The following is a 27,106-nucleotide window of genomic DNA, read 5'->3' on the forward strand; positions in this document are numbered from 1 at the left end:
AAGTATTAACATGATCTGCAGAGGGAGAGGTTGTTCTGATTCCAAGAATTGATTTGTCCCCATCTGACACTGGCCTCCCATTTAAATTGATTCAACAACAGTTTCCCATGATGCCAGCACTGTGATGACTATTTTTTTAATATATATATATATATTTTATTGATTTTTTACAGAGAGGGAGGGAGAGAGATAGAGAGTTAGAAACATCGATGAGAGAGAAACATCGATCAGCTGCCTCCTGCACATCTCCTACTGGGGATGTGCCTGCAACCCAGGCACATGCCCTTGACCGGAATCAAACCCGGGACCTTTCAGTCCGCAGGCCGACGCTCTATCCACTGAGCCAAACCGGTTTCGGCTGTGATGACTATTAATAAATTACAAGGACAAACTCTAGACAGAGTAGGCATATTCCTACCTGAACCCATTTTTGCACATGGTCAGTTACACGTAGCTGTCTCTCAAATTCGAAGAGCATGTGACGTTAAAGTTCTAAATACTTCAGCACAAGGGAAATTGGTCAAGCACTCTGAAAGTGTTTTCACTCCTAATGTGGTGTACAGGGAGATATTAGAATAAGTTTAATCACTTTATCAGTCATTGTTTGCATCACTGTTGTTTTTATATCATGTTTTTGTTTTCGTATCATGTTTTTGTTATATCATGCCTCTGTTGTTATATCTTTTTGTTACTATTTATTTATGAATAAATTTATAGTTTTCATATACATTTTACTAATTTCCTTTCATCTCTCACAATTGTGTTATAGAGAAAGAGCAAATAGCAATATTAAAGTATTTCCGCTAATTAATTCCCTTTTAATGTGCACGAATTTCGTGCACCGGGCCACTAGTTTCTTCATAAGTTCAGAAATTTTGTTTATATCATGCACACTGTGAATGATACATTAGAGTGACTTTGGGATTTGGTTTAGTGTTCTGTTGAGTATTAATTTTTTTGGTGGTATTTTTGTATTAGGAAAGAATTAACTTGGCTCGACTGAAATCTAAACTATGTCTCCCAATAGGGGATGGCAGCTAACATTTCTGTTCAGTTGTTTTAGCCTTATCTGGACTGCTTAGAGTCTGTTCCACTCTTGTGTAGATCGGTGACCAGCTGCTAGAGACTTGGGTAGAAATAATATGCAGAATTTGCAACTCTGTCTTTGGTTCTTTGTTTTCTAGCTGCTGTGGTAGCTTCACCCTGGTTTTTCCAGCCAGTAAGATTGCCTGTGATGATCCAAGTTTCAGCTGCTCTGCAGTTCACACTAGGGCAGTGGTTCTCAACCTTCCTAATGCCGCGACCCTTTAATACAGTTCCTCATGATGTGGTGACCCCAATTTCATTGTTACAAATTGAACATCATTAAAGCACAGTGATTAATCACAAAAACAATATGTAATTATATATGTGTTTTCCAATGGTCTTAGACGACCCCTGTGAAAGGGTCGTTGGACCCCCAAAGGGGTCGCGACCCACAGGTTGAGAACCGCTGCACTAGGGGCTTTACAGCAAAAACTGTAAATACAGGAAACACACCTAGTCTATTCCCTTCTTCCAAATGTCTCCTATCCAGATTCTGTCTACTCTTGGTTGCTCACGTGCTTTCAGATAGTTGTCTTTTATATATTTTTCCAGAATTTATGGTTATCTATGGGAACATCGGTCTGATATGAGGAATTCTGTTACTCCCTGTGGCAGAATCTGTATTTTTAAAAATTGCTTTAAAAGGTAAAAATATCTCATGAATTTATAGATACTTCCAATTCAAATCAGAACTACAAGGTTTTTATTTATATCACATCATTTTACTTCTATATCAAGAACTAGGGGCCCGGTGCACGAAATTCGTGCACTGGGTGTGTCGGGGGGGGGGGGAGTGTCCCTCAGCCCAGTCTGCCCCCTCTCACATACTGGGAGCCCTCAGGCGTTGACCCCCATCACCCCCCAATCACAGGCTCTGGCCCCCGCCCAGGCCTGAGGCCTCTGGCCCAGGAATCATGCCTGGGCAGGGGACCCCCATCTCCCTCTGATCGCTTGCTCCACCCCCTGCCCAAGCCTGACGCCTCTGACCCAGGCTTCAGGCCTGGGCAAGGGGACCATCATATCCCCCAATCCCCGGCTCCGCCCCCCACCCAGGCCTGATGCCTCGGCCAGAGGAGTTGACCCTGATCACCCTCCGATCACCAATCACCGGATGGGCCCCTTGACCAGGCCTAAGGCCTCCGGCAGAGGTGTCAGGCCTGGGCAGGGGACCCCCAGCTCCCCGTGGTTGCAGGCTCCGCCCCTACCCAGGCCTAACGCCTCTGGCCTAGGCGTCCGGCCCGGGCAGCGGGGACCCGCAGCTGCAGTGGCCCCGCGATCGTGGGCTCCGCTTTAGGCCCAGGCAAGGGACCCCTAGCTCCTGGGACTGCCAGCTTCGACCGTGCCCAGCTCCCATCGCTGGCTCCACCCCTACTTCCTGCTATCACTGGCCAGGGCGGAAAAGGCGCCTGATTCTCCGCCTTTGCCCTGCCCCCCAGCTCTTAGCTCCCCCCTGGGTTTCTGATCACTGTCAGTGGCAGGGGGCTTCTTCCTGCTTTCCCTTTCGCCTCCCTGCATTGTGCCTACATATGCAAATTAGCCGCCATCTTGTTGGCAGTTAACTGCCAATCTTTGTTGGCAGTTAACTGCCAATCATAGTTGGCAGTTAATTTGCATATAGCCCTGATTAGCCAATGAAAAGGGTATCGTCGTACGCCAATTACCATTTTCCTCTTTTATTAGTGTAGACTAGAGGCCCGGTGCACAAAATTTGTGCACTCAGGGGGGTTCCTCAGCCCAGCCTGTACCCTCTTGCAGTCTGGGACCCCTCAGGGGATGTCCACCTGCTGGCTTAGCCCCACTCCCCGGGGGATCAGGCCTAAGCTGGCAGTCAGACATCCCTCTGGCCGCCCGGGAGCCCTCGGGCGATGTCCACTTGTCAGCGGGGAGCAGTCCTAAGCTGCAGTTGGACATCCTTAGTGCTGCTGAGGCGGCGGGAGAGGCTCCTGCCACCACTGCTGTGCTGGCAGCCGTCAGCCTGGCTTGTGGCTGAGCAGAGCTCCCCCTGTGGGAGCACACTGATCACCAGGGGGCAGCTCCTGCATTGAGCGTCTGCCCCCTGGTGGTCACTGTGTCATAGTGACCAGTCATTCCTAGTCTTTCTACTCTTAGGGTCAATTTGCATATTACCCTTTTATTATATAGGATTATAGTTCTTAAGGATGTAAACCAGATGATAGAATTAGAATATCACATAAATATTTACTTTTTTTCCTATACACACGGCAACCTCAAAGCAACTACACTTGTGCTATCACAATGGCCACAGTGGTTACTGAAAACAATTCAAAGTTTTTTCACTTGTGCTTCCCATAAAATTCCATCCCCCAATTTTAAAATATTGTACTATTAATAACTTTGCATGCATTAGCCATTAAATTTCATAGTTTCGGCCTTGTATCTTTTTTTTTTTTTAATATATTTTATTGATTTTTTACAGAGAGGGAGGGAGAGAGATAGAGAGTTAGAAACATCGATGAGAGAGAAACATCGATCAGCTGCCTCCTGCACATCTCCTACTGGGGATGTGCCCGCAGCCCAGGTACATGCCCTTGACCGGAATCGAACCTGGGACCTTTCAGTCCGCAGGCCGACGCTCTATCCACTGAGCTAAACCGGTTTCGGCTCGGCCTTGTATCTTTTATTTAACTTTATCAGTAAGTAATATTGATTTTATCAGTTCTTACAGTGAATCTTCATTTTGGTGATCTGAAGTTGTCTGGATTCTTTTGGAAAGCTCAAGAGAGCATTATTTCCTGATTTCTGGCATTTTGATAAGTCTATGCCTTCTATATGTTAAAAATCAATTTTACTGGATATAGAACACTATATTCACATTTCTTTGAATATCTTAATATGTTACTTCATTTTCTTCTGGCATAAAGTGCTGCCTTTGAAAAATCAAATATTCTGAGGTGCATATTGTATACTTTCAGGCAGTAGTTTCAATTTTTAAAAATTTTTCAAAGAGGATTTCCTGAACTACAGTTCTACTATTTGTTTTCTTCTGGTAGTGCTCTTTAAAGACTTCTGTTACCTGAATGTTAGATCTTTGTTGCTTCAATAGTTGTTGCTTCCTCTCATTCTTTTTATCTCTTCATTTCTTTTGATTTCAAAAGTGTTCTTCCTTTTTACCTTCTACTTCTCTTAAATCATTATCTGTTGTATTTATTTTCTCTTGGTTTCATTCAGGCTTAATCTTCATTATTGAACCCATTTTTTCCCAATTTCTAAAGCTTTCCTAGGTTCTGTTACCTCATTTCTGAGGGTTTTTTTTTTTTTTTTTGAAATCTGATTTATGTTCTTTCATGTCTTGAGTCATTTTAGTAATGTCTTTTAGCTCATTTTGAAATATTAGGTTAGTTTTCACCTATTTTGTGAAATGTGTATGTTTCTAGTATGCTTTTATTATCAGGACAGTAGTCTATATCTTACTGTCTTTTTTCTTATAATGACTTCATGGGATGACCTACATCATTTTCTGTTGTTTACCTTTTTTGTTTGTTTTTGTTTTGGTTTAGAATGACTTTTCTTATAGAGCTCCCTCTGCTGCTGTTTTTGGGCACTCTTCGAAAGTAATTCCTGAGATTTCTAAGCTTTGCTTCCTTCCCCACTTGTTATTTTTATATTCTTTTTCTGTATCTTCATTGTACCTGTTGGGCTTAGTTTTGTTTTCACACCCAGTAGTTTATACTTACTGTGACACCCTTAGTGAGGGATTAGTTTTAAGAGTTCATAGGACTAAATTGCTCTAACTTCTTCAGAGTTCACCATGGACCCCTTGCACTTAGTCACTATTGGAAAGGGCAGAAACCCTTCCAGATATAGCTTCTGTACTCAAACTGCCTTAGTGGTCAGTTGCATTTGCTGTTTTGGGAGACTCTGTTGTCAAATCTGTTCCACACCCTGTTTCCTTTTGCTTCCTCTCATACCATGCAGGTGCTGTGGTTGTTGGTAATCTGTTCCCATCTGCTATTTTGGGGGAGATTTCTAGTGAGCCAGTTTTGTTGTAAATGTTATGTGTGAGTTGGGGATTTATACTGTATTTTTATGTGGAGACTTAGGGATAATGAACAACATTGTCACCGCCTCCATTGTCCCTGAATCTTTATAGTTTATCACTTCTTAATTGCTGTTTACGGTGTTCTTTGTTTGAAGTTTGATCATCTTGCTCTAATTAGATTTTAACTTCCTCTAAATAGTGTTTGAATCTTAATTAGTTTGCATGTTGTTTGTGTTGAAAATTGGCTTTATAGTGTCCCGCATAGTACTGAACATGTATGAAAAAGCTCTGAGTCACCAGTTTTGAAAGTAGTTGAACAGTAGTCGAACTTGCAACCTTTTAATGGTAGGATTAGCAGCTACTCTTACAAATTGAAGGGAAATAAGGATACCAGTTGGCCTGCTTCCACATGAAGTTTATTCATGCATCATCATTGGCATGCCTGTCATCCCCTGGTCTAATCATCCCTGTAAGACATTGCTTTAATGTATTGTTGGTCCAAACAATAAGCATAATGGAAACATATTGGAAACATAGCAAGCATCATCCCGCAAAATAATAACATTTCTGTTTGTCACAATTTAAAATATTGTAAAGGAAATGGTGAAATTCTTGAGTGAAGCAATTAAAATGGTCAAAATGATAAAAAAAAATTCTTAAAACACTAAGCCAAAACAAACAAACCAAAGATTGTCTAGTTTGTTAATATAAAGAGAGGCAAATGGGCGTGGATGGGATATGATGGAATTTGGTAAGATTGTGAAGAGAAGGAACACAAATAATACTTTAGTTAAGGAAGCATTAGATTTTATATGTTGAATAGTAGTTTTAGGGATCTTGTTATCTAACAATAGCACATTTCCTTTGCTCCTGAATTTGGTATTCTAAAAACTCAAGTAATGAGTCCGTCCCTAAAATACAGCAGAACTTTATTGACTTGGTAAAACTTCCCAAGATATTTATAGTGGTAAGAGGTTGGTATTTCTTATATTTTACTTAATTTGACTTCCTTGTTTAAAGGAATCATACTTTATTTTAATTTATGAAGATACAGTATTTGTGTAATATGTTTCATTTAAAATTACTCCTAAATTTTACCTTTTTAAAAATCTTTTAACAGGCTTCAACAAATAATGAAAGCTCTAATCACAGTTTTGGAAGCTTGGGATCTTTAAGTGACAAAGAATCAGAGGTAAGTAACTTCATTTTAAATATGGTACTATTAAAGTCAAAGTTGGAATCACCTTTTTAAAAAATAAAATAGGTTTTTTTCTTCAGTTCTTATGCTAAATATTAATGCTTTTTAAATTTTTGTAGGAGCATTTTACTCTGCCTTATGAAGCACAGCATTCAGACTGAAGACTGTATTTGTCATTAGAAAGAAAATATAGTTTCTTTGTTTATGGAGCTGAACTTGTGGTATAGGTGTTCTTAATGGAAGACAAGTTACTAGCCATTCATAATTTTAGTAGTTGAGGGTGGTTTTTGAAATACATTGCTTCACAGTTTTCTATTTCTTATTATACTTTCCTCTTAGTTTGGCTCTGAGTAAGGGTTTGTTTACTTTCTAAGATACAGATATAAGGGCTTTTTTTTTTCTCTTTTTAAAATTTCTTTTGGAATTTCATGCTCTTGGTTTTCCCTTTTCTTACTTAAAAATATCTGAAAAATGTCCTCTCCTCCCACCCACTTACTGACCCCACTGAGAAAATACATTGGATTTTGTAAGTAGTCATTTCAATCCATGGGATAGTTCACATTAAGCATGATATACTTGATGGCATCTTTTAAAAATGTATAGACAGGAATTGCTTTGAGTTTTAGCATTTACTTGTTGATGCTGCAACTTTAGTTTTTGTGGATATAGCCTATAATACTGTCTCTTCTCAGATTACAGAATTCTGTTACTTACTTTTCAGTGTATTTGTGTGTGTGTGTCTGTGTGTGTTTTCCCTGTCGATGTTAACTTATTTCTATTTGATCCATTTTAGTCTTTTTTTCTATTTGGATTAGTGTAGATATATCACCTTGTTAATACCAAAAAGTTGTTAACACTCAGAAACTCTTAGCTATTCAGTTTTGGTGTTCAGTGGAAAGGCAATACCAAAGGTGGCCTCTTTTTAAGCCCTGTGTTATGGAAAGCACCTAGGAATCTCTAGATAGACAGTTGTGTGCAGTTCTGTGCAGGCACCCTGACACTCCAAAGGAGTGTGGCATAGGGCTCTCACTCATCAGGCTTTCCCTTCCACAGAGACAACTGGCAGGCAGCTGAAAGGACTGTGCAAGTGACGGGACTTTATCTGCAGTAGGTTCCCTTGAGGTAAGCGTTAGTAGCCCCTGTAGCACCAGATTGTCACAGTTCAGTTTTGTGGTTTTTTTTAATTAACACTCTTATACTGAGCCTTTAAAAATAGTAGGTTTAGATCTAGACAAAAGTACAGTTTTTCAAAAATTATATCAAGAATGTTTTCACTTTATATTTCCTGGACTTTGAAATATTTCTTGACATTTCCAGATTTTAGTCTATTTAGTAATTTCACATGCCTCCTCTTTCACAGGCTTTTATGTTATAAAGAACAGTAAAATAATTTTAGATATTTCCCTTTTCCATTCACCAAATCTGGTGTTCTTTGTTTTTTATTTTTTAAATAGCAAAACATAGTAAAAAGTTAGATCACCTAAAAAAATAATATTTCTATGTTCTTTATAGATGCAGTATTTAATTCCTTCAAAAAAATCAGTTATAAGAAAATACCACTCTTTAAAGAATTCTAAGGATCACTTTTGGCTATATTTTTAATTTAAAATATTGATTTGTTATTGTTTTTTAAAGACCATAGTGGCATTTGCAGTGAAATAGGATTTGGTTCAACATTGGATATACTGAGCTTTATTTATATAGAAATTTTGACAGTAGGGACAGCAGTAGAAAATCTTAAAACTCTTTTGACTTTTGCTGTTCTGTGTTCTTTATCTGGAAGTTTTAGAAAATTAATGATTAAGTCAGGTGGCGCAGTATTTTAGAAATGACTACAGATTATACATTTTCCTTAAGATTTAAAGAAGCAAAAAAATTTGTTTGTTGTTTTTGTCTTTCCATTGTAAGAAGCTACATATCTGGAAAATGATTCCCAGGTTTTATTTCTATACTACATACCTTAATTAATGAATTCCCTTGGGTAAAATTTCATATAAATCAAGATACAGATATTCATACGCCATTAAGTTAAGTTGTTGGGAGTAAACATTAAATTGCAGAACTTTTTTTCCCAGTAAGTAGTAGAATTTATGTAGTATTCCATCGTCTTCTGATGTTATTCTTTTGGTAATCCATTCCCTGATCATTACTTTTTAAAAAATAATAGTTTTTGTTTTTATGAACAAATACTGCTAAAATATTTATTTATTATTATTTTTTAATGATAAAAGTACAGATTCAATCAGATTTAATTTTTAAAAATGGAACATTTTCCATGGGCTCCCTCTGCAGGCCTCTTCTCTAAAAGAAAGGGCAACTGTGATCTTCATATAAGTGGGTAGGGCTTTGACCAAGAGACTCCATCCACTGTAGAGACTTGGCCTGGGGCAGACAGGAAGGCTGAAGACCTCTGGCCCTCTGCACCCCCATCTCCTTCCCTCATGGCCAGACAGGAAGGACTCTACTTTGGCTATCCACTCTTTCCACACCCCACTTTCTGTTTTTTAGCTTTTCTTCCTGATATTTATTTCTGCGTTTTATAATGTAAATAATGTGCATATCTTGCTATTTTGTTTCATCAATTAGACATTATCTGTTGAGTCCCTTTTAGTATTTATGAAGATTCTTAGTTTTCCCTACTCTCTTCAGATACTCAGAAACCTATTTTCTTCTATCCTTTTACTATTAAAACTGAAAAGCATCTGATCTTTACTATTAGGGTAATTGAATCTACTTCAACTGAAAATTTTCATTTCAGTTAATATATGAATCACTTCATATATGAATTAGCCTTTTATTTCTAAATGTAGAATTATAGACCAAAAAAGTTTTCCTTTTGTTAATGAAATCACCCAGTAGGTAGGAAGGTGTTGATCTTGTTTTGCTTTGTTATACATAAATCTAGGTCTATTCAACAGGCTCTAAAAATTTACTCTATTTTCATTAAGCATTTATTATCTGTTATCTTCTAACCTCTGTGCCAAGCACAGAGAATGTAAAGATGAATAGTGTATTATCTCTGCCTTCACAAGAGGACAGATTGCTTTATAAACAGTGTGGGCTGTTGTAATTGATGTAAGCACGAGGTGCTATAGGGTCAAAGAGTAAGAAACCCATAATCCCACCTGCCTGCAAGGGAGAAGAGGGGAGGAAAGAGAAGAGAGATCTTCAAAGAAGAGATGATAGTTGTGAGGAAAGGCTGTGACTTCATTCCAGAGGTTAAAGGCAAAATGTGAGAAGGCAGTAGAGAGACTTGCGTGCTTTCGCATGGAAGTTCGGCAGATGGTTCGTTCGTGGCATAGGGCAGTGATTCTCAACCCCAGCGGGATCCCCTGAGGAGCTTAGAAAAAATACCGTGCTGCAGAGGTGACTCAATTGGTTTGCACACTTCTGGTATAGGGAGGATGTGCAAGAAGGGTGAAAGATAGGCAGGGGTCAGGGTTTGAAAGGCCGTTTATTTCATAATAAGGAATTTGGGCTTTTATCTGGGTGATGGAAAGTCCTTGAAGCAGGGAGGAAAAAGAAAAAGTGGAGATGAAGAAGCCCTCTCCAGGTGGCAATGTGGAGGGGATAGGATTGGAAGGAAGCAAAACCTCAGTTGGAATACTTTGCCTTTACAAAACTCCAAACCTCCATGGTTTACTATTAGGAGGAAAAACTTCAAGTGGGAGGAGTTCTAATTTAGTGTTCTTAAGTTTGCCTTTGAATGTTCTTCTCCTTCAGATTCTCTCACTTTGGTTATTGATGCTATCACCACCCAGCCCATGCCTCTCAGAGGTTAATGTGCAAGTGAATTACCGAGGGTTCTTATGTCTATAGATCTGGGGTGGGGGTTGCATTTCTCTAACAAGTTCTCAAATTCCACTAGATTTTAAGAGTAGAATCAGTAGTTTGATGAATATTGAATGAGGGTAAAGAAGGAAAGGGAAGAGCCTAGGATTTTTTAAAGGTACATAACTTTAGGTGAGAACTCAGGAAGGAAAGGGGTCAGGCTAGAGAGAGAAAGACTTAGGAGTTTCTACATAGGTGTGAAATGATTGGGTGGTCTGAGGATTCCTGGGGGTCCCTGAGACTCTTCCAGGGGACTCACAAGGTCAGTTTTTATAAGTGCTAAGACATACTTGGCTTTGTAAAACTTTAATTTTCTCCTGAGCTTACAGTGAAAATTTCCAGAGACTGTATGATACATGATGTCATCACTGACAATTTGTGGATTCTGCACTTGTGTATTCTGGCATTTAAATGCTTTTTAGTTTTAAATTCTAAAATGATAACTATTGATAGTTATAAACCACATAAATAAAAGCCCTTTGGGTCCTCAATAGCTTTTAAGAGTGTGTAGAGGAGCCCTGAGATCCAAAAGTTTAAAACCTGCTTTTGTAGATGAACTCATCCTGATAGTTTGTGTAACTCTAGGAGATGTTACCAAGCCAGATGGGTGTGCTGAAAGGAGGTGGACAGTAGGAAGAAAGAGGAGAAGAAGAATGAGTAGAATTAAATGTCACAGAAGTCACAAGATAATAACAGTAAAAAGTTACCAAGAATTTGTCATTTAGGCTTAGTTCTAGTAGATTAATGGGCGCAAGATTCCAGATTATAGTTGGTTAAGGAAGCATTGGAAAATGAAATAGTGACAACAAGTATTGACAGCTCTTGGCAGAATTTTTACTGTAAAGGAAAGGAGACAATATTGAGACTCTTAACAGGCTTGCCATATTATGTGCTAAGGAAAGGGTCCTAGCAAAGCTATGATGGGTTAAGGAAAGTGCCAAAGAAAAAGGAGAAAGGAGAACCAAAACTCAACACCTTTTCCTCAGAGCGGTATGAATGGTGAGATCCAGACCTTGGTGGGCAGGGTTAGTTGTAGGCAGAAATGACAAGGAACAGCCTTTCTTTTGACGGATGAATTTCCAAACCTAAGTGCTGGGGCCCAACCCCAGCAGGTCCAGGGGTCCCCAAAGGTGTGGACGGAGACAGTGTTCAGTTGATCAGCAGCCTAGCCAGGCTAAGTTCTGGTTAGGATCTCCAGCCAAGTTCTGTCTAGGATCCCCAGCCAAGTTCTGGTGTTTATTGTCTTGTTACATCTGTATTTATACCAGTTGATTTTAATCCTGTCAATTTCTATTACAAAGGTTAGGGCGTTTCTTATCTCCATTCCAGGGAGTAAAGATTATGTAGCTTAAGCATGATTGTTCGTAGTTAAAGTGATTAACTACCCATCTGGCACTTAGTTAAGGGGTTTTATTCCCTCCCTAACTTCAGGGAAAAATCCCTACCTGGGGAAACAACCTTTCTCGGAGAGGTGACCTTGGTTAAAACACATAGCGCTAAGGGGAGCAAACATATTAAGAACACTATGTCATATACACCAGGTCCCTTGAAACATATGCTGTGCAGATGTTTCTTTCCTGCAGCGACTGTGTCAAGCAGCAAGGATGGACCAGCTTCTGGCACCTAATAACCTTTCTCTTACTTCACAGTAAAAAAAAAAGAGGTTATCAGCCAAATGAGAGAACCAGGAATGGATTGTGGGTGTGAGAAGAAAGATACAGATTTTTAAGGGAGGGTCAGAGAAGGGAGTTTAAGGGAGAAGGCTCACTTATCCTTTTAATTGTTTTAGAATGCCTGAAAGAGTTAGAAACATGGTCTCTCTGATTTATCTGCTAGCTAAAAGTCCAGATTATTTTATGGGGCTAAGAGAAGGAGCCCATGTTATTGGTTATCAGTGTTTTCCAAATTTTAAAACCTGCCTTGATCCACCTTCTGCAGTTCTTGCAGGACCCACCCTTCCTTGTCTAAACACAAAGACCTCTACTTTCTTGAAATGCTGAACAATTGCTGTTCTCTCTCCACCTTACCCCAAGTGCTAAAATAAATTACATATCTTATAGCTTATGTGGAATTTATAATGAATATTAATAACATTAGCCATTCCTCCAACCTACTTCTCCTTTGGGATATTCTAGAATATAGTTCTCTATTTTCTTACGAAGGTGGGATATTTGTGATTGAATGTAAGACTGAATATAAATATCATTGAGTTATATCATCTTTAATAATGTTGAAGCACATTTAAGCCTATTTTTGCATATGTGTTTGCATACAATATACTACAAAATAATGTTTGTAAAGCAGACACACATCAAATTATTCTCTTTTTTTTTTTTAAATATATTTTATTGATTTTTTTTTACAGAGAGGAAGGGAGAGGGATAGAGAGTTAGAAACATCGATGAGAGAGAAACATCGATTAGCTGCCTCCTGCACATCTACTGGGGATGTGCCCGCAACCCAGGTACATGCCCTTGACCGGAATCGAACCTGGGACCTTTCAGTCGGCAGGCCGACGCTCTTTCCACTGAGCCAAACCGGTTTTGGCAAATTATTCTCTTTTTGCCTCAATTTAATCTTTAATACTTATCTTCTATAAACTTCTGTATAACTTGAATCAGAGTTGAACAATTTAAAATATAGTCCATCTCTTTTTTCCCTTTCTCCTGGATAATTATCAATTCTTTAACCTTCTATGACCCCTTTCTTAGCATATTGGCATTGAATTACTATTTATTTTTGATTCAGGTATTTTTGACTTATTTAGGATTAAGGATATTTTAAGTTATAGATATGCAGAAACTGGGACATTTATTGCATCTAGACATTTAAACTTAGATCCACTTTCAGCATTGTAATAATTGTAATGAAAGAATATAATATATATATTATGCCTTGATTGTCTTCATTTACCTCTAACAACGATTAACGGAGGCCATTTTATGAAAGATCTGATTAGCTTTATCTTTGAATTAAGTTTTTGGAAGTAGTCTTGGAACTTAATCTTTTTTCCCCCTCATTTGAATTAAAGTTATAGTATTGAAGATACTTTGAAACATTAAGGCTTTTTTTTTTTCTTTAAGACTTTTTAAAGGGTCACATTTTGTTTGATTTCTTATGTGCATGTTCTAGAGGAAGTAGAAAATAAAAACACTAGGGAATTAGTTAGACCTAAAACTAACTTATACCTGGCTTTAGGAGGGCATTATTTCCATTTCTAGAACTAGTTGTAGTGTTTATAGAGTTATAAAATAGGTTTGTAAATGTAAATTTTCCATTTTTGAAAAAGGTCTTTTAAAGTTACACAAACATGTGTAAACTGATTAAATGAATTGTCTTCTGTTCTTAGTAGATTGGCCATATTTGGAGAGTGATAAGAGCATTTTCTGTTTTAACCTTGTTTTTATATACATACCCATTTCTACTTTTTCCTTTCCCCCCTCCTAATGGTATTTAGTTTGAATGTTTTCTTAGTGAACACTTAAGTACCCAGGATTGATTGGAAGTTATGATTCTATTTGAAAATAGAGGTAATACTGGCCTTAAATTTTAGGTTTTAGATTGATTTTTTTAATTAAAATTTTAGTTGTATGTGAGTATAAGTGTGTGTGTGTGTGTGTGTGTGTGTGTGTGTGTGTGTGTGTGTGTATGTTAAAATCTGGACAAATCTTTTTTTTAATGTCTTAGTCTGAGCACCCAATAAGAAATAGGAAAACTTAGAAAATGAATTTAATTATATATAGTCTAAATATCACTGAAAATTACATTTTTATGCCTATTCCCCCTGAATAAATTACCTTGTTTCTTACTTTATTCTGTTTAAATCTGTTTAGCTTCTCAAGATTGTTAGACATTTAGTCATTTTTTTAAGAAATATTCTTTGTATTCTGCTACCTACATTATTTTCTAAAATGTTTTTATTCTGAGAAATGATCTTTGTGGTGTTCTACTTGATGGGTTCTGCTGTTTTCTTTTTTACTTACCTTCCTGCTGGTAGTATTTTCTCACTTCTTACTGTGCTATGTGGGCCAAACCATAAATCTTACTAAGTATCATGTCATTTGTTTTATTGACATTGTATATAACGTATTGCTGTATACAATGTACAATATCAGTGTTGTCTTGAAGGAGAGTATTCTGTGTGTGCATCCAAAATGTCTATTTTGTAACACTAATAAATGCATTATCTCAGTGGAGGAATAAATTTTTTTTCTCCCTTATTAACAACTAATAATCAATTTTATAAATTTACAGGATTTAAGTCCTTATAAAAATCCTGGAATTGTTTTGTAAAATTTTCATTAAAAAAACCACTATTTGATTCTACCATTATACATTAAAGGACATGCTCTTATAGGAACTGTATTCAAGTATGTTAGGTGATAGGGTTCACAGCAAAGGAAAGATACCTATCCTGATCATCTATATGTGTCCTTAGTCTCCTGGAAGGAAAAGTCAACTGGAAACCAAATGTAGGTCTAGCATTGGCTCTGTGACTCTGTTTTTATAAAGGTGGAAGACTGTGTGTATCAGAATCATCTGGGAAGCTTTGTCAAAGTAAAAGGATCTCCACTTAGAAATTCTGATATACTCTGTCTAGATAATCTTTCAGTTTCTTTTAAATCTTGAAATCATAATTTAGTAAGCCATTTATTTATCAAGCAGACATATAGTTGCTAAGTGTTTCACTTTATAAGAGTACATAATGTAGATAGTGGATTGTTTTTAGAGCAAGAAAGTTCTATACTGATTGATGAAAACAAGATTAGAAGGATTAAATGCCAGGTCATTTTAATAATGAAGACATACTGTCCTGGCCAGTTGGTTGGAGTGTTGTCCCATATAGTAAAAGGTGGTGGGTTCAATTCCCAGTCAGGGCACATACCTAGGTTGCTGGTTTGGTCCTGGGTTGGGGCGTGTACAAGAGGCAAACAATTGATATTTCTCTCTCTCTCTCTCTCTCTTTCTCTTTCTCTTTCTCTTTCTCTCTCTCTCTCTCTCGCTCTCTCGCTCGCTCTCTCTCTCTCTCTCTCGTCAATAAACATCTTCAGATGAGGATTTTTAAAAATTAAAAATAAATTTTAAAAGAGATTGAAGACATACTTTAAAGTGGAACTTGGTATAGTGCTCAATTATAATAGGTGGTCAGTAAATATTTGTTGAACAAATATATTTAACATCACTTTAGTTATAGCATGGTAGTTTTGAGTCAACTACAAATGATTCTTATGTATTCATCAAAACAAGGTTTCTAAACCTTAATGTTACTGACATTTGAAGCTAGATAATTCTTGAGGTGGGGCTGTCCTGAGCGATGTAGGACCTTTAGCAGCATCTCCGACTAATGCATTAGATATCTGTAGCTCACAATTGTGGCAACCAAAAATGTTAGTCCGACATCCCCCGAGGGCTCCTGGACTGCAAAAGGGCACAAGCAGGGCTGAGGGGACACCTCCCTGCGTGCACGAATCTCGTGCACTGTGCCTCTAGTAACTGTATAAGAATCACTAGGGATTTGAGTTCAAGGAAATGCCTATAGGAATACTCTACAAGACCATGTTACTCTATCACAAGTGTCACAATGGGCAAAAGGTTATGAAGTCACTGTTCTAAGTGTTACTATTATAACTACTCTGAAAATGCCAACATTTCCACAATAAGTTATCTTGAAAATTTCTTTTCCCCACAGCAGTTACTCTATATGTTTATTTTATTCTGATTATATAATTTGAAAAGAACTTACAAGATTATATGAAAAGAGGAGAAAATATTTTAATTTTATGGTTTGTTCTTTTTGACAACTAAAGCCTTAAAGGGAAAGTCGGAGAAGGGAAATTCCAAATCATTATGCTCCGTAAATACGAAAATGGCAAACAGTATTGCATTTCATCAATATTGAAGACTTAGTACATATGCCCCTTTTAAATATATGTGAATGCAAATTAAAATGGGTCTAGAGAGGACGACCTTAAGAAGTCAGACTGTGAGGATGGAAAGTTAGGTAGTTTTTATTTTTGTATTTTAATATATTTTTATTGATTTCTGAGAGGAAATCAGAGAGAGAGAGATCAGTATTGAGAGAGAATCATTGATTAGCTGCCTCCTGGGAATCAAGCCCACAACCTTGGGCATGTGCCCTGACTGGGAATCGAATCATGACCTCCTGGTTCATAGGTCAAGCCTCAACCACAGCCATGCCGGCCCTGTAAGTTAGGTAGTTTTTAAAAATTGAGGGTAAGATATTTTTAAAATATATTTTTATTGATCTCAGAGAGGAAGGGAGAGAGAGTGAAACACCAATGATGAGAAAGAATCATTGATCCGCTGCCTCCTACAAGCCCCTACTGGGATCAAGCCCACAACCCAAGCATGTGCCCTTGACTGGTATCGAACCCGGACCCTCCAGCCTGCAGTCTGACGCTCTATCCACTGAGCCAAACCAGTGGATTTAGCTAGGGCGAGGGTAAGATTGTTTAAGTATTGTATTTCTCTTATGTACTGATTTGGTTGTGGATGCTGTATATTTGTGAAGGGAGTAGAAGTCATTCAGGCTTTTAAAAATACAAACTGGGCCCAGTTAGTTGGAGCATCGTCCCATAGGTTGCGGGTTTGATTTCTGGTCAGGGCACATACCCAAGTTGCAGGTTCGATCCCCTGTTGGGGCATGTATGGGAGTTAACCAGCCGATGTTTCTCACATTGATGTCTCTCTCTCCCTCTCCCTCCTCCCTTCCCTCTCCCTCCCCCTCCCTCTCTCCTCCTCCTCACTCTCTCCCTCTGCCTCCTTTTCTCTCTCTAAAACTAAAAAAAAAGAACTGGCACACTTGAAGTAAGACAACACACATTTTAGTTAGTTGGCTACCCAATTTTGTCTTATTAGCTCTCTACCACCTTGGGTATTACATATTACTAAATAATAAAGGCAATACAACAGAAAATAAGCCACACTCAAGATTACTGATACGTTCATTGGATTTATTTTAAATAGCAAGGAAATGCCCTCTTATTTAGTGATAGGATCCCTAAATGTTGCATACATACACTTTTTTAAAAAGTTTTTTAACTATATATATTTTATTGATTTTTAGAGAGGAAGAGAGATAGAGAAATAGACACATCAATGATGAGAAAGTCATCGAGCAGCTGCCTCCTGCACACCCTCCCGCGCCCCCACCACCACCACCACCTCCCAGCCCCATGGGGATCAAACCCACAACCTGGGCATGTGCCCAGGTCAACACTCAGCCACTGAGCCATACCAGCCGGGCATATGCATACACTTTTGTATTAAACTAGAGGCCCGGTGCACGGAATTCGAGCTCTGGGGGGCGGGGGGTCCCTCAGCCCAGCCTGTGCCCTCTCGCAGTCTGGGACCCCTCAGGGGATATCCAACTGATGTCTTAGTCCCACTGCCCACCACCACCGCTGCGCTCACCAACCATGAGTCTGGCTTCATGAGTGGTGCTATGGGAATGCACTGACCAAAAGGGGTCAGCTCCTGCATTGAGTGTCTGCTCCCTGGAGGTCAGTGCACATCGCAGTGACCAGTCTTTCTGTTCGTTCTGCTGTAACGGTCATTTAGGCTTTTATTATATAGACTAGAGGCCGAGTGCACAAAAATTTGTGCACTCAGGGGGGAGGGGGGGCCTCTCAGCCCGGCCTGTGCCCTCTCGCAGTCTGGGACCCCTCGGGAGATAACGACCTGCTGGCTTAGGCCTGCTCCCAGGTGGCAGAGGGCAGGCCCAATCCCTAGGTGCAGCCCCTGGTCGGGCTCAGAGCAGGGCCGATTGGGGAGATGGGGTACCTCCCCCTGTCATGCACAGAGCCGCAGGGCGATCAGGGGGTTTGGGCGCTGCCCCCTGTCACACTGATACTGGTGCCGGGAGGCATATTACCCTTTTACTATATAGGATAGAAGCCTGGTGCACGGGTGGGGGCCGGCTGGTTTGCCCTGAAGGGTGTCCTGGATCAGGGTGGGGGTCCCGCTTGGGTGCCTGGACAGCCTGGGTGAGGGGATGATGGCTGTTTGCATCTGGTCACATACCCCTTAGGGTGGGGGTCCCCACTGGGGTGCCTGGCCAGCCTGGGTGAGGGGCTGAGGGCTGTTTTCAGGCTGGCGGGTGACTGAAGCTCCCAACCTGTCCTTTTTATTCTGGGCCAGCTTTAGCTCTGAGGCTCGGCTCCAGCTCTTAGGCCTCCGCTGCTGAAAGCAGGTTTCTGGCCTTTGTTTACCCTCTGTATTTGAAACAATGTTGCGGTCCTGCTGGCTGAAGCCTGGGGTTTTGTTTAGCTTCTATATTTGTTACAATGTTGCTTAGAGTGCAGCTGAGAGGCCGGCAAGGCAGGCGGGGAATGTTGGAGTCCTCCGTCACTGAAGCAAGCAAGCCTCCCTGTTCGCATCAGCTGCCTGGCTGCCGGCCGCCATCTTGGCTGGCAGTTAATTTGCATATCGCCCTGATTAGCCAATGGGAAGGTTAGCAGTCGTACGCTAATTACCATGTTTTCCCTTTTATTAGATAGGATATTGAAATCAATATAGTAGTGGTCTTCTTTTAGGTGTTAAAAGATTCAAGCAAACATTTCCAGGTAATAGTTCTCGATAATCAAGTTTTGACTTGTAGGCAGAGGTAGGCTCTATGAATATCAGGTCATGCCAGCTCAAAATCATGCTTGATTTAGGATGTACATATTTCATGATAGTTTTTATCTAAATTTAAATTGGATAGAAAGCAAGGAAATTTTTACAACAGAATTTCAATGTCTCATGATGCATTATCCTCACCTAGTATTTATAGTGAAAGGTTGGAAGAAACAGTATCTTGCACATTTGATATTCTTGAGTAGAACATCTATTTTACACGGACTATTTTTATAAAGCTCCAGATTTTCCTCTCTCATTCAGTGCTGTTTTGATATGTACCATTAAAGTAACAAAGATTTCTCCAGCATTTTCCCATCTCACATCTAGTTTAATAAGTTTTGCCTAGGAATGTAGATAAAAATTGAATATTGTTATTACCAACTGCAGGCAAAAGATTCGTCATGACATTTGTTCCAAATATAGTGACCTTGAATTTGATACCTGAGCAAACTGAATTATTGGAATAGCCAGTGAGAGGTATTTATCTTGAGCTAAGTGAATTGATCAGGAAAAATGCATTCTGACAAGTTTGAGGATTGAATATTTTGTTAAAAATGTTTTTAATATTAAATTAGCTTTTTCATTTTAAAGTATTTTCTCACTTAACAAAGAAATTAACTAAATCTATGTCTATTAACTATAATAATTTTATTAGAGATGATGCTATCTGACTTTTCTTTTTGTTGTCTGCTCAGTCAGTGCTATCAAACTCTAAGGTGGAGGTGAAGAATAAATTTTAATATCCACTCCATTCTCTTTTCTTGATTTTATAATAACTTTTCTCATACTGTTATAATTTTCTATAATGCATTTATGCCGATAATTTTAAATATATCTCTAGTTGGATGCCTCTATACGTATTTATCTGTTTTCATGGAACAATCCATATTGATCTATCTCCCTCATTCTGTAACAGTGCTAAGGTTTTTGTTTTGTTTTCTTACATTTGGTCTTACTTGCATTGAAGTGACACATATATTTTTAAGATAAACCAAAAAGCCATATGATTAGTGATTTACTGACTTAAATTCCAAATGAAATTGGAACATTTAATTGTATTACTGTTAACTCTTGAGTCCTTTAGCCTTGTCTTTTTTTTTTTTTTTTTTCACATATTTCAACTGCTAAAAAAATACTGTGTAAATTCATACTCTAATATCTTGGAACATTTAAATGCCAGAGTAATCATTCAGATTTTGGTATGATTACGAATTAGTATTTACAGAGCTAAATTGATTTAAAGAGTCTCAGTCTCATCATTTTTCTGACACAGTTCTATTTATATGTAGGAATTCTTTGACTTTATAATTATTGTAGTCTTTCTATCTTTACTTTAAAGCCAGATCATATTATTTTGCCTTCCATATTAATCCTTCTTATTTTGGTCAATTATAGTGCAATAGTTGAGGGAAAAAATATAGAAGGAAAGAGAGAAATGACAGTATTGATGACAGCAATAATAAGTTTGAAAGCATTCTATATAAAATGCTAAATATATGCAAATTTTACACTTTATGCAAATAAAGGTGACCTGATTGGTGTCATGTGGATTTTGTAGAAAATCATTGGTCAAGATCAGGGGTTTTTCAGACTTTTTAAAACCATTGAACTCTTTCTTCAAGTAAGTCTAATATAGATTCTTTGTATTAAAATAAGACATCTTGGCCCTAACTGGTTTGGCTCAGTGGATAGAGCGTTGGCCTGCAGACTGAAGGGTCCCAGGTTCAATTCCGGTCAAGTGCATGTACCTTGGTTGTGGACGCATCCCCAGTAGGCAGTGTTCAGGAGGCAGCTGATAGATGTTTCTCTCTCATTGATGTTTCTAACTCTTTATCCCTCTCCCTTCCTCTCTGTAAAAAAAACAAAAACAAAAAAACAATAAAATGTATTTTAAAAAATAAATAAATAAGACATCCTGTATTTGCAAGACAGGGGTGGAGGTGTAGTGTAGGATAGGATATGTGGAAGACTAGAGAGAGCCTTAGCTCAGTCACCTGCTCCTTCCTTCTCTTCTCCTTCCTCTTTAACAACTTTTGAGGTTCAACCTGCTCTCCCCCAAGGTATCTCTGGAGAGTATAGTCTGAAAATCCCAGGTATATGAAGTTTTCCTCAGTGATGATCCTTTTTACAGATTAAATATTTGGTAAGATTCTGCATATCCTAAATCCCCAAGGTTCTTAAACCCCCAAATAAGTTCATATTCAGATGAGTGACTGAGGAGAATTTGAAGTAGTAGGCTTCATTGAGAGTTTTTTGTTTTGTTTAATATAGGTATTGTCCAGATTATTTAAGTTAAAAACAAAGAACCAAAAAACTATCTAATACACATTTGCCTGAGGGTTAGTCAGGTAATACTTAGGGCCTCAGATCACAGATTGTGCGGCTTGCAGTCAAGAAGAGAGTTGCATGAGACCTTAAAGAGGAAATGTACTTATTTTGCAACCCTACAAGTTATTTGTAAGTTATTAGGGTGTAGTAGCTTCTGATCATTTAACAGGTGACACATGATTAAAGTTTTGAAAAACATAAAAGTACACAGATATTTATAGTAACAGAAGGGATAGCCATTCAGATAAGAGAATTTAAGTGATCACTGACATTTATAGACTACACACTCTGTTCCAGATGCTGTACTAGGTATGTTTGTGGTATGTTTCTCTTTTGTACTCACAGTGCTCTTTACTCCATTGTAACTATTGTAAATGGTGCTGCTATAAACATAGGGGTCCATATATTCTTTCTGATTGGTGTTTCTGCTTTCTTAGAAGTGGGATCACTGGGTCAAATGGCAGTTCCATATTTAATTTTTTGAGGAAACTCCATACTGTTTTCCATAATGATTGTGCCAGCTTGCATTCCCACCAGCGGGGTACTAGGGTTCCCTTTTCTCTACATCCTTGCCAACACTTGTCATTTGTTGATTTGTTGATGATAGCTATTCTGACAGGTGTGAGGTTATACCTCATTGTCGTTGTAATTTGTATCTCTCTGATGATCAGTGACTTTGAGCATTTTTTCATATGTCTCTTGGCCATCAGTGTGTCCATTTTGGAGAAGTATCTATTAAGGTTCTTTGCTTATTTTTTTAATTGGGTGATCTTCCTTTTGTTAACTTGTATGAGTTCCTTATATATTTTGGACATAAACCCTTTATCAGATGTATCATTGGCAAGTATGTTCTTCCATACAGTGGGCTCCCATTTCATTTTGTTGATGGTTTCTTTTGCTATTCAGAAACTTTTTATTTTTATATAGTCCTATTTGTTTATTTTCTCCTTAGTTTCCTTTGGCCTAGGACAGTGGTCGGCAAATTCATTAGTCAACAGAGCCAAATATCAACAGTATAATGATTGAAATTTCTTTCGAGAGCCAAATTTTTAAAACTTAAACTATATAGGTAGGTACATTGTTATTAATTTAATTAGGGTACTCCTAAGCTGGCCTTTGCTAAAAATGTCCTCAATCTGGGGTCGACCTCAGCGAACGTACCCCCACTTCTAACGCCACTTCTTCAAAATAGACTCGCCTAGGCCGAACACTGACTTCTGCGCATGGGCCATGAAGTTTCAATCACAATGTACGTGCGTGCCGCGTGGTATTTTGTGGAAGAGCCACACTCAAGGGGCCAAAGAGCCGCATGTGGCTCGTGAGCCGCAGTTTGCCGACCACTGCCCTAGGAGATGTATCTGTAAATATATTTCTGTGAGAGATGTCTGAGATTTTGCTGCCTGTGGTTTCTCATAGGATTTTTATGGTTTCTTGACTTACATTTAAGTCTTTTTTATCCATTTTGAGTTTATTCTTGTGTATGGTATAAGTTAGTGGTCTTAGTTTCATTTTTTTGCATGTGTCAAATTTTCCCAATACCATTTATGGTAGAGACTATCTTTACTCCATTGTATGCTCTTGCCTCCTTTGGTAAATATTAATTGAGCATAATGGCTTGGGTTGATTTCTGGGGTATTTGTTCTGTTCCATTGATCTATATGTCTGTTCTTGTGCCAGTACCAGGCTGTTTTGATTATAGTGGCTTTGTAGTATAACTTGATATCTGGTACTGTGATCCTTCCAACTTTGTTCTTCTTTCTCAAGATTGCTGCCTGTGGCTATTCGGTGTCTTTTTTTTGTTCCATATACATTTTTGGAGTATTTGTTCTGGATCTGTGACATATGCCATTGGTATTTTATTGGGGTTGCATTGAATCGATAGATTTTATACATTCGCACTCTAAGAAGGTGCTTGTATATCCAGCTGTCTCTCCCTGGCAGGCAGCAACCCCGTTGATTTTCACAACCAGATGTTACATGGACACCTTTCTTAGTATTGGCACTCTGGGCTGGGGAGCCCAGCTTGGGGTTTAGTCCCCAGAGTTCACAGTGGGAATCCCCACACCTGAGATGTCCCTCCAGAACCTCAGCTGCTGTCTGCGGGAGTCCTGCCAGCCCTTTCCCGCCTTCGCACTTCCTACCAGTCTCTATGCGGTCTCCACATTCTGCCCTTCTTTATCTGGGTTCTCTCCAGCTAGTCTTCAGTTGGTTATTAAGGACTAGAGGCCTGGTGCACAAAATTCGTGCGGGGGGTGGGGGGGGTGGGGCCGTCAGCCCAGCCTGCACCCTCTCCAATCCAGGACCCCTCAGAGGATCGGGCCTAAACCAGCAGTTGGACATCCCTCTCACAGTCCTGGACTGCTGGCTTCTAATCGCTCGCCTGCCTGCCTGGTTGCCCCCAACTGCCCCTGCCTGCCCGCCCCCTGCTGGCCTGGTCACTCCTAACTGCCCCCCCCACCACCACCACCATCCTGTTCACCTCTTACTGCCCCCCCTGCCGGCCTGGTTGCCCCTCATACCCCCCCCCCCCGTGCTGCCACCCTGGTTGCCCCACACAGTCTGCTGTTCAGTCATTTGGTCATCCTCACTAACCCCTCCTTCAGGGCTGAGGGGACTCGATGCCGCCATCTTGTGGCTGTGGGTGTCACCATATTTGAGGGTGTGGTGGTCAATTAGCATATTCCCTCCTTATTGGCTGTGGGCACCACCATCTTTGCGATGGCATGAGGGTCAATTAGCATATTCCCTCTTTATTAGATAGGATGATTTTTCTGTATTTTAGTTGTAATTCTAGTTTGGTCCTGGGAGCATGTCAGTGTAGCATCCTCTCACTCTGCTGTCATTTTGGAATCACTCTTTTTTCCTTTTTTTTTTTTTAAATCCTCATCCAAGAATGTTTTTCCCATCGATTTCTAGAGAGAGAGGAGAAGGGAGGGAATAGGAAGAGAGAAACATTGATGTGAGAGAGACACATTGATTGGTTGCCTCCTGCACGTGCCCCTTCCAGGGCTGGGAAACCTGCATCCGAAGTATGTGCCCTTGGCTGGGAATCGAATCTGCAACCCTTCAGTTCATGTGCCAATACTCCAACCCCTGAACCACACCAGCCAGGGCAAGTTTGAGTTTTTTAAATTTTGACAGTGAAACTAAACTAAGAACTATTTACCCTAAATTGCTTTTACATCAGTCTACCTCTTAAGTAGATTGCCAGTTAACGATGGATTTCTTTTAAGTTCTCTCATTTGTGATGTTAAAACATATATGCAGATTACTGACATAATTAATTTTACTTATGAACTTAATAAGATTTTGAAATATTTTTGCATAGTTGATTCATTCAGTTCTTGATGTAGGCATATAGCATGTCACATAGAAAAAATAATGCATTTAGACCTTGGAAATATACAGAATTGAATTTAAATCCTGGTTACCTTGAGTTAGTTATTTAATATTCATGCATTTGTCAAGTAATAATTATGTGCCAGGCATATGGGTGGGAGCAGTGACATGGGAAGAGGGTATGACTCCTGTCTTTAAAGAATTCAAAGACTTGTACCATTGACTTCAGCCTGTGAATCTGTTGTCTTGTTGACAAATGAAGGTGAGAGAACTTAAAATTCCCAAAATAATACTTAGAAGAACCATAGATGCTCAATATGAGCTAGGTTATGTATTGTCATTCATACTATTTAATCATAGAACTACTCAGAAACATCAGATAAAGATTAAGCCCCTTTCTTGTTTGGGAACTGCATTGCCTTGAGAGATTTATTTGTCTTGATTTATTTGTCATTCATTCAGATATTCTTTGTTCTGGCACTAGACATATTTGCCAAGCTTCTAGAATTTGAGGGCCCTATGCCATTGCCTTGTGCCTTTGCTCTTGGTTTTCATCTTATCTAAGCACAACAGTCTGTTGGACTCCAAAGAAATTACTTGTTTTTTAGCCTGATTAAAATACTTGCTATCAGTTAAAAGAACAAATCTGTAGTTTGAAAACAAGCCATCATGTAGGGCAGGGGTCTGCCTACTTTTTCTGTAAAGGGCCAGTTATTTTAGGCTTTGTGGGCCATAGGTGTAGGTTGGAACTGCTCAACTCTGATATTGTAATATAAAGTCAATCATAGAAAATATATAAATGAATGAGTGTGGCTGTGTTCCAATAAAATTTTATTTATGGACACTGAAATTTTTTATAATTTTCATATCAAAATATTCTTGTTTTTATTTTTAAAATTTTCTGTCATATAAGAATGTGAAAGCTATGCTTAAATTAGGGACTCTATAAAAAAAAAACAGCTATCCAGCCAGATTTGGCCAGTGTGCTATAGTTTGCTGACCCTATAGCACATGTATGATTAGCATATACATGCATAATGTATGATTTTATACACACACACACACACACACACACACACACATACACATATTTCAGAGAGGAAGGGAAAGGGAGAGAGGGAGAGATAGAGATAGAAACATCAATAATGAGAGAGAATCATTGATCGGCTGCCTCCCGTATACCTCACACTGGGGATTGAGACCACAACCTGTAACGTGCCCTGGCTGGGAATGGAACTGTGACTTCTTGGTTCATAGGTTGACACTCAACGCTGATCCATTACCGGCCAAGCATAATGTGCGAATTTACTATAATTGTTATTGGGTAATAATTGTTAGACACTTAGGTGAATGGTTCTTTTAGTAGGATTGTTAATATCAAAGTTTGGGTTCCGCATTTTTTTTTTCTTATTCAAGCTTACTTTTATGTACAAACTATGAATGAATAGAAAAAACATAGGTTTTGTTGTTGTTTGTTTTGCCCTATCCAATTAAGGATTTAAAGGGGATCTTTTAAAGGTTAATTACGCTTAGATTTTTCATTTACCTCAAGTCAAATTCTATAAAAGTGAATTTCAAGTAATGTCTACAAGGTGTTCTATATACTTCGAATTTTAAAAATGTACAAAATAGGAAATTTTGTGATTTTTTTTTAAATTGTATATATGTACACATTTACATTGTGTGAGCACTATTGAGCAAAACAAAAAATAAGCCTAGGCAAATAGGTTTACAGTTGTGAGTATTCAAGAATATATTATTGCATTATTATTAATTATTGTATTTTCCATATGAACACTGTAAACCTACTTTTGCCCCACCCAGTATTTTACTTTAAAAATAAAAACAACTTTTATACTGACTATAATAATTTTGTATGTTAAAACTGTGACTTAAAACTCTGTAAACTTTGCTTTCTGTAGACACCAGAGAAGAAACAATCTGAATCATCCAGAGGAAGAAAGAGAAAAGCAGAAAATCAGAATGAAAGTAGTCAGGGTAAGTGAAGTAAAATCTTCCTTCAGAGCCAAGTAGGCATTTACAGTTATTCTGATTTTTAATCAGTTAATAATGTAATTGTGAAATAAGTAATTTCATGTTTTTGTGATTTTTTTTATGACTGTTAGGTAATTTCTGCATTTAATAATAGTTTAGGAATGTATTTTATGTACTTTGCATAAGAAATAATAATATGAAATTGGAATCTTTTTGTACCATGAATAATGTGTGGTTACTGTTTAGACTTTTTTAACATTTTTCCCTTTCTTTGGCTCACTTATCTAATTCAGTTGACACCTCTTGCTCTGGAAACCTAAATGGCCTTGGGCCAAAGAAGATCTGCTAATACTAAGTGTTAAGCACCTGGCAAGCACTACCGTAGCACCTTTCATGTTTCTTTTTTTATATGATTTATGGTATTGAATAAGAACTTGAGATATCACTTTAAAACAAGTACCCAACTTACTCATTCCTTTTATTTTTTTTAAAGAGACTATCCTGCCGAAACCAGTTTGGCTCAGTGGATAGAGCATCGGCCTGCGGACTGAGGGGTCCCAGGTTCGATTCCGGTCAAGGGCATGTACCTGGGTTGCGGGCACATCCCCAGTGGGAGATGTGCAGGAGGCAGCTGATCAATGTTTCTCTCTCATCGATGTTTCTGGCTCTCTATCTCTCTTCCTTCCTCT

At 38.7% G+C, this 27,106-nt stretch overlaps 1 protein-coding gene across 5 annotated transcripts in view; it reads left to right on the forward strand.

Moving 5' to 3' along the window:
• The window catches only part of TLK1 (tousled like kinase 1), a 165,366-nt gene that overhangs the window by 67,679 nt on the left and 70,581 nt on the right, over window positions 1-27,106 (forward strand). For 3 of the 5 annotated variants that reach the window (XM_059704130.1, XM_059704132.1, XM_059704131.1), the window contains 2 exons: window positions 6,207-6,278; window positions 26,345-26,420. In XM_059704130.1, coding sequence (XP_059560113.1) covers window positions 6,207-6,278; window positions 26,345-26,420 — 148 coding nt within the window. Of the gene's footprint in view, window positions 1-6,206; window positions 6,279-7,337; window positions 7,407-26,344; window positions 26,421-27,106 lie in introns of all 5 variants that reach the window. The other 2 variants (XM_059704134.1, XM_059704133.1) reach the window with 1 other exon arrangement.

This window comes from Myotis daubentonii, chromosome 7 (assembly GCF_963259705.1).
Source record: "Myotis daubentonii chromosome 7, mMyoDau2.1, whole genome shotgun sequence".
In the NCBI taxonomy this organism is placed as follows: domain Eukaryota; kingdom Metazoa; phylum Chordata; class Mammalia; order Chiroptera; family Vespertilionidae; genus Myotis; species Myotis daubentonii.